This window comes from Mobula birostris, chromosome 8, assembly GCF_030028105.1.
Source record: "Mobula birostris isolate sMobBir1 chromosome 8, sMobBir1.hap1, whole genome shotgun sequence".
NCBI lineage: Eukaryota > Metazoa > Chordata > Chondrichthyes > Myliobatiformes > Myliobatidae > Mobula > Mobula birostris.
This window is the reverse complement of record NC_092377.1, coordinates 67,244,608-67,259,616: the sequence shown is the minus strand read 5'-3', so window position 1 is coordinate 67,259,616 and position 15,009 is coordinate 67,244,608. Positions and strand designations below refer to the sequence as shown.

Genomic DNA, 15,009 nt, shown 5'->3' with positions numbered 1-15,009 from the left:
GAGATTTGTTGCTAACTTGGACTTAAGAAACCCAAGATCCAGTTACTGAGAGGTGTGTTGAGTCCCAACAAGGACAGTTTACCCACCAGCCTCTTGAGGGATAATTGAATTAAATGGTGAACTGAAGTTAATGAACATAATCTTGATCGTTTTCCAGGTGGGCAGGACGTAGTGGAGGGCTGAGGCTATGGCACTGTTAGTGGACTGGCTGGAGCAGTAGGTGAACTGGACAGGGCCCAATGTAACTGGAAGCTGGGATTCTATATGATCCATTACTACCTGCTCAAAGTACTTCACAATTGTTGAAGTCTGTGCCACTGTTAGGCCAGCTACCATGGCTCTTTTATGCATCAGAATAATGGTGATTGCCTTGACGCCTACAGGGACTGTGGACTGTTTCAAAGAGATATTAAACATGTTCGTTCAGACTTCTGTTTGCTGGGCCACACAGTCCCTCAGCATCTGAGCAGCATGTTGCCTGGTTTCACATCTTGCGCAAGTTTCTCCTGGCTAGGATCTCCCTCAGCTCAGCTGCGGACAGTCAGAGTGCCTGTTCCTCAAGAAGAGAGGGGCTTTCCTCCAAGTCATATCAACGTGGTCAAATCACGCACAGAAGACATTCAGCCCATCAGGAAGGGAGGTATCTCTATCGTTGATGTTCAGACTGGACTTGTTATCAGTTATGGTTTCCATACCTTGTTACATGTGCTGCTGTCACAACGGGTGCCCGGGAATTTTCTGTGAGTACTCAAGCTTTGCCTTACTAATTGCACAGGACAGCATGGTTCTTGCTGACTTTAGAGTTGTCCCATTCCCTGATCTGAAAGCAGTACACAAACCTCTGCAGTCAGCCCTAGCAATGTAGTATTTAATCATGGTAAGGTCCTTAATCCATTTCCCTATGTAGCCAGTCACCGATCCTGCATATTCATCAATGATGTGATGACTGTAGGTAGCTGCCTCCATGAATATGCTCCAGTCAGTGTTTTCAAAACAGTCCTTCAGTGCTGAGGTGGCTCCTTCTAGCCAGGTCCTGATCTCCCTGTGAGCTGGTTCGACTCATTTAATCAGTCGCCTGCATGTCAGGATTAACAAGATACGGTCTGAGTTTCAAAGGTGAGGCCAGGGGACAGCTGTGTGGAATCCACAAACGTTGGTATAAACCATGTCTAATACATTTTCTCCTCTGGTTGTGAAGTTGACATGCTGGTACGACTGTTTTTAAGTTGGCATGATTGAAGTCATCAGCAACAATGAAGACACCATCGGGGTGAGTGGCCTTGAGGTTGTGGACGGTGCCGTGGAGCTCCTGAAGCCCTTCCCAGCACTAGCACGGGAGGTGGGGGGGGGGGGGGGGGGAGGGACGCAGCAGCAATAACCCCAGTGGCAGTGAACTCCCTCGGTAAGTAGAAGAGCCTGTACTTCACCATTAAAACTCTAATGGCAGTGAGCAGTGAGCTGTTACTACCAAGGCGTTCACACACCAGTTCTTATTGGCATAGAAACACAGACATCCTCGGTGGTCTTGGCAGAGATCGCAGCATTTCTGTCCACCCGAAAGGAGGCTTGGCCTTCTGGACGGATGGGGTCCTGGAGCGCGAGTGTGGACCCGCAGGGATCTCATTCATATATCAGCACATTTACCACACTTCTGCGTTCTCGAGCGCCACTTCTGACTGCCGCATCCCCGAGTAGCTGCAGTAGGCTGCTGCATAGAGCCTGAGCCTGCAACACGCGTTAGAACATAACTACAGAGCGCATTCATTATCCCGCTCACTAGTGAGGCAGACTTTTGATGTTCTTTATGATCAGCAGTGCTTTTCGATCATAGAAAAGGTGAACAGGACAAGAAATGTCACCAGTGATTGGAGCTGAAGTGACCACTGTGACCATGTGTGCCGCCATCTTGTCAACTTCCAAACCTCCAGTGAGATCTAGCCATTCAGTGAGCTCTGTCGCGGACCTTGTCCTCAGATCCACTTTTGTTGATCGCTGTTTAAAACCCTCAACTTCCCTCCATTACTCATGGTTTGGTCTCTATAGCTGGAATAGATAATTTTGACCATTTGTGAGCTTGTAAGAGAAGAAATTCTTCCTCATTTCTTTCAATGTAGTAGGGAGGCCCCAGTGTTATTTGGGAGGGAATTGCAAGATCCTGATCAAATGTGCCCAGGTGATTGTGGACTGATAAAGCTGACTTCTTTCTGCTGATGGTTGACAGGCTTCCTCAAGGCCATCGCTCCTACAGTGAGCAGTATCCCACCACAAACCTAATTTTCACCTTGTAATACAGCAAAAGCTTTGTGGGCCCTTTGCTTCAAAGTGCCCAGTCTCTGACCTGCTCTTAGAGTCTTTGTATGAGTGAGTTCATGCTAAATAGTGAATAAATATATCACATTAAAATATTGTTTGTCAGATATCTGGTAATTGTGGCAATGATCATTACTTGGTAAATGCATTACAGATCTACAAAAGTGAATCAGAAATGAGAATCACTGGTGAAAAGCCATAATGAAGTAAATGCTATTGATTACAGATGAAAGCAGTTGGGCCTAAGACCATATGAAAGAAAAAGTAGAGTAAAGGGGAGAGGTTATTACAGGGAATTTTAAAAATCTGACATTCGCTTTGTGAAATTCTTTGTTAGTGTGTGGTCTTCGAGTGAAACGAAAACAGAAAAGTTTAGCAGTTCAAGTAGAATTGATCAAGATATTAAATTCAGTGGGTAGAGCAAAAGGGTAGAAGTAGAAACTGAACTCACTTCAGGAGAGTTAAAAAGACAATCTGCTTAGCTTAATGCAATTTCATGTAATTAAATTTGTTTAAACAGTAACTGCTAACCTAATATAGGGCACATGGTGGAGTCGTACAAAAATAAACAGACAGACACCCACAAGTTGCCCTGAAGACAGCATGATGTACTTGTGTGTTCTGGAGATTGCCTTCTGAAGTTGTTCTGACCACATTTTCCTGTTTGTTGTGCTGCAACAAAAGAAGCAAAGCATAAGAAAACAACGCAATACTTCTCAATATTTTGCACAGCATGGAATTTTGCAATTGTGGCCAAGGCATTCACGTATATGGGAAATAATATATAGTCTAAATAAATCTAATCTGAATAAAATTATTTTAAGTTCAAATTAGACTTCCCACTTGACATTTTTCAATTCACATTGCAAATTGAATTAAATTACTGTTATAATTAGAATGGAAAATTAATTTTCTTTTTTGACGCAGAAACAGGATGCAAACGTTAATAAAGTAGCACTTGATCAATAGCTTACACTTGGCAGTGGCTCCAATATAGAGAACTTCCATATGTAAATTTGACCCAATTCTGAAGTATTATGACGGCAATAACATAATAACAAAAGAAGAAACCATTAACCATCTGCCAAGAGGAACAACACAATAATTTGTGTAATGCTATTACAGAGCCAGTGATCCCAGGTTCCGATCCACCATTGTCTGTAAGGAGTTTGAACTTTCTCCCTGTGACCGTGCGGGTTTTCTCTCTGTGTTCTACTTTCCTTCCACATTACTGAACATTTGGGTTAGTAGGTTAGTTGGTCACATGGATGTAATTGGGCTGCATGGGCTTGTTACCATGCTGTATCTCTAAATAAAAATACAAAATATCAAACAATACTTTGAAGACTTGGTTATTGCAACAAGAAAGCATTAGATTAGATTTACTCACCTTGCACTAACAATGTTTCCAGCATTGAGCTCCACCATTTCCTGAAATCCAATTGCAAAAATATCTGGTGGGCAGTTCTCATTATCTATGTGGAGAGCATAAAGGACAAAATAAAGAGTTAAAGAATCATAGTAATCATGATTCTGACACCTGGCAGCAAAAATGATTTGTTTTCCTTTGTTTTCGATCAGTCTAAAGCTTAATAGATCTTTTGTCATTTTAAATCCAGATCTTGTTTGAAGCAACAGTAGTTTAACTTACTACCCTCAGAAACCTGGGTGGGTAATGAAACAGCCATTGTTCATTGAAGCGCAGATATTGTCGCTGTTGTTGCCGCCAGTATTCCAGCACTGCCCGTGGAATAAAAAGTATGATTTCGGCGGAGTACAGAGTGAGGTTCATTGCTAAAAGCCAGAGGGAATATCCCCCGATGTTCTCAGGTGTGCTCCATCGATTCAGGAGACACAGAATAAAGGAATTTCCACTCTCCTCCTCGTGTTTTTGGTGACCAGGAATGATGGACAGTTGGTTGGAAACAGACCAGGTACCTGATGCTCGTGCAGGGGAGAACGTTCGCAAAGTGGCAAAACTCCTGGCACATGGATGCAGTGCTTGAATTGGTTCAATGATCTTCCAAAAGCATCTCATCAGTGTAACAATGACCAATAAATTATTGGATACCAAAAGAATAGAAGACTTTGAGCACTGTGTGGGAAAGTAAACCGGAGGGTTGAAAGATGGTACATCCTATTTCTACTTCTATTTCTTATGTTTGAGTAGCTGCACCACTCAGAATCCCATTTACTGTTGAATTGACAATATTCTGCATTGACATTAGAACACAGAACAGCACAACACAGGCTCTTCAGCTCACAAAGTTGTGCCCATCTTTTAACTAATCCAAAATCAATCTAACCCTTCCATCCATGTTCCTCCTTCAGTCACTTAAACATTCTTAATAGCCTCTATCACCACCCTGGCAGTGTGCTCCATGCAGCCACCACTCTCAGTAAAATGTCTACCTCTAACATTCTCCCTATATTTTCCTCTAATCACCTTAAAATTATGCCCCCTTTGTATTAGCTATTTCTATTGTTGGAACAAAGGGGTGGTTATCCACTCTATCTATGCCTCCTATCGTCTACACCTCTCCTGCTACTGATGGGGTATGTAGAATACTCCCAAAAGTGATTGCTCCCTTCCTGTTTCTGACTTGCACCCACACTGACTCAGTCGATGATCCCTCCACAACATCCTCCCTTTCTGTAACTGTGAAATTATTCACTGATAGCAATACTACTGCCCAACAACTTTTACCTTTCCCCCATACCTTTTGAACATCCGGAGGCATTCCTGCACAGTACGTTGGCCATATTAGAGTCATAGCAAAGTACAGCACAGAAACGGGCCTTTCTTCCCATTCTGTCCATCAGACCACTTAAACTGCCTACTCCCAATGACCTGCACCGGGACCAAGACCTCCATGTCCCTAGCCATTAATGTACCTATCCAAACTTACATGCACCACTTGTGCTGGCAGCTTTTTCCACACTCTCACGACCCTCTGAGTGAAGAAGTTTCCCCTCATGTTCCCCTTAAACTTAACTTTATTTTGTTTTACTTTATTCTAGCTCAATGCACTGTGTAATGATTTGATCTGTATGAACAGTATGCAAGACTAGGCTTATGCTTTCATTGCATCTTGGTACATGTAAACCAACAGCAATGCCTTCTCCAAGCTGCACTGTTTCACAGTAACATATAGAAGTAATCACAACACATTACAGCACAGTGAAAACCATTTAAATTGTACCAGGACAAATATATTTACATATACAATTTAAAATATAATGATTAAAAAGCCTATTAATTAGTGTGAAACTAGCAAACTGTTGTCCAAGCTCATCTGGATCACAATGCCATGTGAGGAAGGAAATCTTGTCAGTTATCTGGTCTGGCCTCCAGGTGAGAACAGGCACATCAATGTGGTTGATGTGACTTAACAAACAACTTAGTTCACGGAGTAATTACAGAAAATTACAAGCAGACAATGATTACCAGCCCTGTCAATGACATCACATTGACTGACAAAACCTTCCCAAATGTAACACTGGTTAATTTCCCTTTAAAATTATTCATCTGACACGCTTTTGGTAACTTTCATCTGTCATCTGCCTCCATTTCTCTACTCCAATAACCTGCTGGTGAGATTTTACAGGATTTCCAAGTTTTAGGTCATTTGCAAAGTTTTCTAACTATTCATGAGCACAGGTCACTTTTGTTAATTAAATAGTGGCCCCACATAAAAATATTGGGAAGGTATCCAGAACCTTGCCTCCAGTCTGAAGAAGAGTTATTACTGTAAAGGCTCCATTTTCAGCTACATCTGCTTCTGCAGAAACTGCAGCACTTGCCATTCCACCTTCTCACATCTCTGTGTCATGTATTCCAGACACACTGTTCCTGAAAAGCAATGATTCCCTCAAACTTCTTGAAATTCAATATGCTGCAGTAGAGTTCACGATTCTGTATTCAGCACAGAATTCAATTGTATCAGATCAGCAGTCTTCTATCATCTTTCAAAACATACAGGTTTTCCTTAATGTCCCCTTTTCTGATGTTAGGCTTTATTCATGTTTTTACACAACTCAATGAAGTAACCTTGGTTATTTAATTTATAATGCCATATTATCAATTCAGTTATTTTATCTTTCCTGCTTTCTATCCAATTACAGACCTACTAATCACCACATTCTCCCTCCGTATGTGCAAATTAAAATGTACCTCACCTTCACTTTTTCTGAGTTTTAACAAAACGTCATCTCATTGAAAGTTTAACCCTGTTTCTTGGTTCATAGATGCTGCCTAGTTTGCCAAGTTTTTATATCACTTTCAATTTCCTTTCAGATTTGTAATGTTTTAATTTCATTCAATGGTCCTGAGCCAATGGCTGACTTGTTCAGCCACTGGTCTTTAATGTAGAGGCCTTCATTTCTGCTGACATGTCTAGTGAGAAAATAACACAGTGTCCATTATCATTTGGAAGCTCAAACATAAAACATCAACCTACTTCATTCTCCACAACCCTCTCTTTTACTGCACAGTAACATCTCCAAGTCCTCTCACACCTTTCTGAGTGGACTGGACCATGGTACCCTGCCTCTGAAAATTCCACAACTGCTTCCAACATCACCCCCACCCCTGCAACCAAGTCAACCAACTGCATTATTTTTCTTTTGTCTCATCCATTGAAAATTGCTTGTATTTGTTAAATGCATTTCCTTTGTACCACCATTTAGCTATGACACTGGCAGTGTCCTTTGAAGTGAACATTAAACAATTACCAAAGACTGACTTATTTGTCTTGCCTTTCACATGCCCCACGGGAAGGAAATAAGATCCACAAGTCAAAAGGCTTTATCAAAATGGTAGGGAGATTGCGTATCAAAATCTTTAAAGGACAAAACTGAACCCTTCGTTCATATTAGTCTACAAGTAACAATAGTGAGCTTCATTTTCAATACTCAATATTCATCCCAACTCTTCTTCTATGGCCTCCTTCCTCCAAGGTTCCAATCAGAGGGTGAGAGGCACAGAGCGGGTGTGAGCAAGTACTTTCGATGGGGATACCTGCTGGTCCAAGTTGAGGCAACAGTTGGTACATGAGCTTTTTATTTCCCTATTGCTATTGCTTCTCTGCTTACTCTGTTTTGTCTTCATCATTATTTAATATTAGATCATTCTTGCCTTTAACATTTTTGTTCTTTATTTTCTCCATTCGCTTTTTTTCCTGTTTCTGATGACTAAATTCTGATGAAAGGTAAAAAAGTGAAACATAACATTGCTTCCCTTTCCACAAAACTCCCTGATGACCATTTCTCACATTTGTTCCTTTTTTTTTAAGTTTTCAAATACATGCAAAATATTGGGGTGGCATAGTAATCTAGCAGTTCGTGCAATTCTGTATAGTGTCAGTGATCACTGATCAGGGTTCAATTCCTGCTTCTGTTTCTAAGGAGTCTGTACACTCTTCCCGTTACCATGTGCGTTTCTTCTGGGTGCTCTGGTTTCTCCCCACGGGTTAGGGTCAGTAAGTTGTGGGCATGCTACATTGGCACCAGAAGCATGGTGACACTTGTGGCGGCCTCCCACACAGTCTTCCGACTGTGTAGGTCTTAGACACAATACACATTTTACTGTATGCTTTGATGTACATGTAACAGATAAAGCTAATCCTTTTTACAAAGGGACACTGTCACCTGTGACACATTTGAATAGTACAGACAGTTCTGCTCCAAGGTGTTTCCATCACATAAATTTGATAAAGTGTGATTGATGAACTTGAGAACACTATTTATATTACATGGGCCCAATAAGTTATAACAACATTATTTTTGAAAATCCTGCAGGTAAAATAACTTTGTAGTTGCCAGTCTGAAACTTTGGAGTCTGAAGGACCCTTTTCCTATTGACAGTTTTGTTTATAATGCTATTTTCCACTATGTGAGGTTTCCTAGGAGTACAACACTATAGCAGAAGTACAAAAAACACAGCAAAATACAGGATAGGTTGTTGCCCACTAATTAAAGAACACATTTCAGTTATCCATATTTCCTTGGAGGCCAGTGAAAATACAGAAATGAGAACAGAATTCAAAACGTTAATGGCTTCACCCACAAAAATGATTTAACCAATAAAGCTATTTTAACTCTGAGTGAAATGCTTATATTATTTAAACATACTCATCTAACGATAAGCTTGAAAAGCAAGATTTAGAGGCATACCTCGGAAGTTAGCTTCTTTACAGTGTTGGAGTCCATCAAGTAACCAGCTAGTGAGATCCACAACACTGAGCATCTTGCTTTTGAATTGCTTACCACCATTTATATTCCATGAGCCTACGCTGATGCGAGCACGGTTGAAATTTGTATATTCCATGTGGCGTTCACACATTGCTTTTAAAATTGCAGGCGGAGCTATTGGACAGTAAAAATAATAAATTATTTTACATCACTGACTTCTTTAAAAAGCACAAGACATCATGGATGAAAACTGAAACATTAATACTTTGAGTCTCTGAACCTGTCATGAAGCTGGTTACTTACTGACAAGTGCACTGCTTTCCATAAGAATCCTCGCCTTCTCTGCATAATCTTCACTGTAGAAGTTCCCCCTAAGAAGCAAATCAATGGCTTCCTGTTTAGCTCCATCAAAGAAATTAGCTTGGATCGTTCTAGACACAGAACGTGCTCCATCCTTTACCTTGACAAACACAAATAGTTTATTAATGGAGGCAAAAGCTGGGGGATATAAGCACGAAGTATTAATCTGGAGACAAGTATTTTTTCCTCATCATTGCAGCTGGTTTCTTTCACTTCAGTCAATTAAATAATCTTGCATAAGTTGTTTTTCTGAGTGTGAAAGCCATACTGTTATAAGAACCCATCTGGTTCACAATTTGCCTTCAGGTCAGAGAGTCACAGAAACATGCCATCTTTGCCAACCATCATGTGTAATCCCACTTTCCCGTATTAATTCCATCACCTTCCCTGCCCTGCTCATTTAAGTGCCTTTAATTGTTCCAGCCCCCATCACCTCATTTCAGGCTGATCTCAAACACCATCCACTCGGTGAACATTTTACCTCTCCTTTCAGCCTCCTCCCTCTCATCTTAAGCCTATTGTCTCTAGTTTTAAACACCCATACCTGCAAACTCTGACTACCTATCCTATCTGTGCCTTCCATAATTTATTATACTGTACCTCGATCATGTCACTTCACAATCTCTTTCACTCCAAGAAAAACAGACTCAGTTTATGTAAGCTCTCCTCATAATTCAACTCCACCAATTCAAACAATATCCTTCTGAATCTTTTCTGTACCCTCTGTAGCTTAATCTTTCCTATAGTGCAGCACCTAGAACTGCATACAGTATTAAAACTGTGGTCTCACCAATACTCTGTACAAACTGCAACGGGATGAAATCTATTTGCCAAGTCAGTTGCTCCAAAAAAAACTAGGCAAATCACCCATTCAACTGAAGAACCAGATTTAAGCATAGGAAAAGCATATATGGTCCAGAGAGTTCTGCAAAATCCTCAATTTTCCAAACTGAGAAAACTCTGCCACATTTATTCAAGTAACCACATAGTCAGCCCTAATCACAGAACCATTCCTTTCAGTCACATGCTTAGATAGTTCAGCGTCATCTTTTTACTTGCTAATGCTCCTGTATCTTGGATATTTTCCTTCATGAATTGTATTACTTTGATGATCATTACTTTAATGATTACTTTAATGAAAGGCAGTGTGTTGTGTCTTTGAGCAAGGCACTTAACCAAACACTGCTCCAGTCCACCCAGCTGAAAATGGGTACCGGCAAATGCTGGGGGTTAACCTCACGATAGACTGGTGTTCTATCCGGGAGGGAGTCTCGTACTCTCAGTCGCTTCATGCCACAGCAACTGCCATAAACAGGACAGACTTTGACTTTGAATGATCTCAAAGGGGAAGGATGGCATTACTAATCAGGGAAAATATCACGGCAGTGCTCAGACAGGACAGACTGGGGAGCTCATCTACTACCGAGGCTATATGTGTAGAACTGAGGAACGATCAAGTTAAAGGGATAATATTATAGAAGCTAATTTGTAGAGAGATTGCAGACTGTTACAAGAAACATAAGGTTGTGGTAATAAGTGATATTAATTTTCCATGTATTGATTGAGATTCCTATACTGAGAAAGTGTTGTGTAGGATATAGATTGTCAAATGTGTTCAGGAAAATTTTTTTAAACAATACAAAGAGGTCGCAAGTAGAGAGAGTACAATAATAGTCTTCCATTAGGGAATGAGACAGAGGTGGTGGAAGGGAACACTTTGCTCCAGTGATCATAAAGACATTAGTTTCAAGATATGGTGGAGAACAATAGATCTGGTCCTTGGGTTGAGATTTTAAACTGGAGGAAAGCCAATTTTGATGGCATCAGAAAGGGAAGTGTGGATTGGGACAGGTTGTTTTCAAGCAAAGTTTGCTTGATAAGTGGGAGGTCTTCAAAAGTGAAATTTTGAGAGTACAGAGTTGGTATGTTCCTTATAGAATAAATGACAAGGATAACAGGTTTACATTCAAGGAACCCTCAGCTTTCGAGAGATATTTAGGCCCTGGTTAAGGAGGAGGAGAAGGTACACAGCAGGTACAGGCAGGAAGGAACAAACAAGGTACTTGAGGAGTACAAGAAGTGGAAGAAAACGCTTAAGGAGGAAATCAGGAGGCTAAAGAGGCATTAGTTTGCTCCAGCAGACAAGATGAAGGAGAATCACATTGGCTTTTACAGTTATGTTAAGAGCAAAAGAATAGAAGGGACAAGATTTGGCTTTTTGAAGATCAGAGTGGTCATCTATGCATGGAGCTGAAAGAGATGGGGGATTTTATTTATCTATTTTTATTTAGAGATACAGTGCAGAAAAGGCCCTTCCAGCCTAATAAACAGCACCACCCAGCAACCCACTCTACTTAACCCTAGCCTAATCATAGGACAATTTACAAGGCTAATTAACCTACTAGCAGGTACACCTTTCGACCCAGAGGAAACACATGGGAAGAGCGTACAAACTTTCATACAGAGGGCACCACAACTGAACTCTGATGTCCCAAGCTGTAATAGCATCGCACTAACTGTTCTATTACCATGGCACCTGTACTTACTTGGGAGACAGACACAGAGCCTACAGAAGTGAGACAAATCAGCAGTGAGATCATGGACCATATACAGATTACAGATGAGGAAGTGCTTACTGTTGTGAGGCAAATTAGGGTGGAAAAATCCCCAGGGCCTGAGAAGATCTTCCCTCGGACCCTGTGGGAGCTAGTGCAGAAATTGTAGGGGCCCTAGCAGAGGCATTTAATACAGCAATGGGTGAAGTGCCAGAGGACTGGAGGGTAGCTAGTGTTGCTTCACTGTTTAAGAAAGGCTCTAAAAGTAAGATGGGTAATTATAGGCCAGAGAACCGCACATCGGAAGTGGGTAAGTTATTGCAAGGTATTCTAAAGGAGCGGATATATAAATATTTGGATTGGCAGGGACTGATTAGGGTTAGTCAACCTGGCTTTATGCGTGGTAGGGTATGTCTAACAAACCTTACAGAGTGTTTTTTTAAAGAAGTTACCAGGAATGTTGGCGAAGGCAAGGCAGTGGATGTTGTTTACATTTGCTTTAAATGAAGCATTCGATAAGGTCCCACGTGGGAGGTTGGTCAAGAAAGTTCTGTTGCTTGGCATTCAGTAAGAGTTAGTAAATTGCATTAGACATTGGCTTTGTCAGAGAAGCCGTCTGTGACTGGTAGTGTGCCGCAGGGACTGGTGCTGGGTCTGTTGTTGTTTGTCATCTGTATCAACGACCTGCATGATAATATGGTAAAATGGATCAGGAAATTTGCAAATGACACCATGATTAGGAGAACAGTGGACAGTGAGGAAGGCTATCAAAGCTTGCATTGGGATCTGGGCCAGCTGATAAATGGCAGATGGAATTTAATGCAGACAAGTGTGAGGTATGGCACTTTGGGAGGACAAACCAGGATAGGGCTAGCATGGTGAGCAGTAGGGCACTGAGGAGTGCAGTATAACAGAGGGATCTTGGAATACAGATCCATAATTCCTTGGAAGTGGCATCACAGGTAGAGAGAGTTGTAAAGAGAGCTTCTGGCACATTGGCAATCATAAATCAAAGTAATGAGTACAGGAGATTGGATGTTATGTTGAGGTTACATAAAACACTGGTGAAACCTAATTTGGAGTGTTATGTGCAGTTTTGGTCACCTACCTAAAGAAAAAATATCAAAAAGATTGAAAGAGTGCAGAGACTATTTACTCGGACATTGCCAGGACTTGAGGACCTGAGTTATAGGGAAAGGTTGAATAGGTGAGGACTATATTCTCTACAACATTGGAGAATGAGGGGAGATTTGACAGAGGTATACAAAATTATGACGGGTATAAGTAGGATAAATGCAAACAGGTTTTTTTCCATTGAGGTCGGGTGAGAATAAACTAGAGGCTATGGGTTAAGAGTGAAGGGTGAAATGTTTAAGGGGAATATGAGGGGGAACTTCTTTACTCGGAGAGTGGTGAGAACATGGACAGAGTCGGTGCAAGTGGTGGACTCAGGTTCAACTTCAACACTTGAGATATTTAGATAGGTATGTGGATGGGAGGGACATGGAGGGCAATGGTCCTGGTGCAGGTCGATGGGACAGGGCAGATTCATAGTTCAGCACTGACTAGATGGGCCAAAGGACTTGTTTCTGTGCTGTATTGTTCTATGACTCTATGCTGTACAGAGGTACCTAGTATTGCTGCTGCTATTCCCTTCCTTAAGTTATATCAGAACATGCTACAGGGGTACGGGGCATGGCAATCTTGGGAGTCAACTTAAAGCTCATGGCCAGAAGACCACAGCACTGACCTGAAGACACAATTTTGAATTCCCAAGACAGCTGGGGACTTAATAAATAAAATCTAGAATAAAAACTGACATGGCCAATGATGACCGTGAATTTACTGTTTGGTCTTAAAAACCTGCTGAGATGGTTCTCAGCTTTTCTTTCCCAGGCTGGTTTAGGACATCTCTGAACCGCAGACCCAAATACTTTTTGAAATGCTTTCTACTGATTGGAGTCCAGCAAGCCGGACTATGCACATCCATACTTGCATCCTTCTACAGATGCACAGCAGAGAGCATCCTAACATGCTGCATCACTGTATAGTACGAAAAGTACACTGCAGTGGCAGGAAGGCTCTGCAAGAGGTGGGCAAAATGGCCCAATGCATCATGGGAAACAGCCTACCCTCCATCTAGGACGTATATATCGAAAAAGCCGGCAGCATCATGAAGGATCCCACCCACCTAGTTCATGGACTGTTAGTCCCACTTCCAGTAGGGAGGAGGTTACATAGCATCCACGCCAGGACCTCCAGACTCAAAGACAGTTACCTTCCCCAAGTAATTAGACTGATCCACATCTCCACCCACTAAGCCACATCACTTGCAGACCCCAGTGAGTTCTGATTGGCAACAACATCTCCTCCATAATCTCCATCAGTACAGGGGCACCACAAGGCTGTGTGCTTAGTCCCCTGCGCTACTCATTTTACACTTATGCCTGCATGGCTAAGCACAGCTCCAATGCCATATTTAAGATTGCTGATGACACCACTGTTGTAGGCTGAATCAAAGGTGGTGATGAACCAGCATATGGGAGGGCGATTGAAACTCTGGCTGAATGGTGCCACAACAACAACCTTTCACTCAATGTCAGCAAGACCAAGGAGCTGATTATTGACTTCAGGAGAAGGAAACAAGAGGTGCATCAGCCAATCCTCATCAGGGGATCAGATGTGGAGAGGGTCAGCAACTTTAAATTCCTTGGTGTTATCGTTTCAGAGGCCCTGTCATGAGCCCAGCATGCAAGTGCAATTACAAAGAAAGCAAATCAGCGCCTCTACTTCCTTAGGAGTTTGCAAAGATTTGGTGACATCTAAAACTTTGACAAACTTCTATAGATGTGTAGTGGAGAGTATATCATAGCCTGATAAAGAAACACCAATGCCCTTCAACAGAAAATCCTATAAAAAGTATTGGATATGGCCCAGTCCATCACGGGTAAAGCCCTCCCCACCATTAAGCACATCTATAAGGAGTGTTGTTGCAGTAAAGTAGCATCCATCATTAGGGACCCCCACCACCCAAGTCACACTCTCTTCCTACCGTTGCCATCAGAAAGGTGGTACAGGAGCCACAGGACTCACAACACTAGATTTGGGAACAATTATTACCCCTCAACCACCAGGGAACTAAACCAGAGGGGGTAACTTCACTCAACTTAATTTGCCCCATCACTGAACTGTTCCTACAACCTATGGACTCACTTTCAAGGATTCTTCATTTCATGTTCTCAATATTTATTGCTTATTTATTATTAATATTTTTTCCTTCTTTTTGTATTTGCACAGTTTGCCTTTTGCACACCTGTTGTCTGACCTGGTAGTGTGTTTTCCCATTTCTATTATGGTTTTTGGATTTATTGGGTATGCCTGCAGGAAAATGAATCTGAGGGTTGTATATGGTGACCTGAATTCTGAACCCTACCATACCCCTACTTTATCATTTCCTGTCAGAGTCACCTGGTATACAGATGCTCCTGCGCTGGGTGTTACCTTGTGGACATACAGAAGATAGCTATATACATTGATTGTATTTACATTTATGATGTTTTTTTATTATTGCATTTTTTGTGCTACATCAGAG

At 41.6% G+C, this 15,009-nt stretch overlaps 1 protein-coding gene across 1 annotated transcript in view; it reads right to left on the bottom strand.

Moving 5' to 3' along the window:
- Positions 1-15,009, bottom strand: part of LOC140201364 (synaptojanin-2-like) — a 112,239-nt gene that overhangs the window by 39,086 nt on the left and 58,144 nt on the right. The window contains exons 11-14 of the mRNA XM_072265366.1: positions 8,806-8,962; positions 8,485-8,676; positions 3,701-3,785; positions 2,842-2,982 (exon numbers count right to left, since the gene is read on the bottom strand). Of these exons, the coding sequence (XP_072121467.1) occupies positions 2,842-2,982; positions 3,701-3,785; positions 8,485-8,676; positions 8,806-8,962 (575 nt within the window). The remainder of the gene's footprint in view (positions 1-2,841; positions 2,983-3,700; positions 3,786-8,484; positions 8,677-8,805; positions 8,963-15,009) is intronic.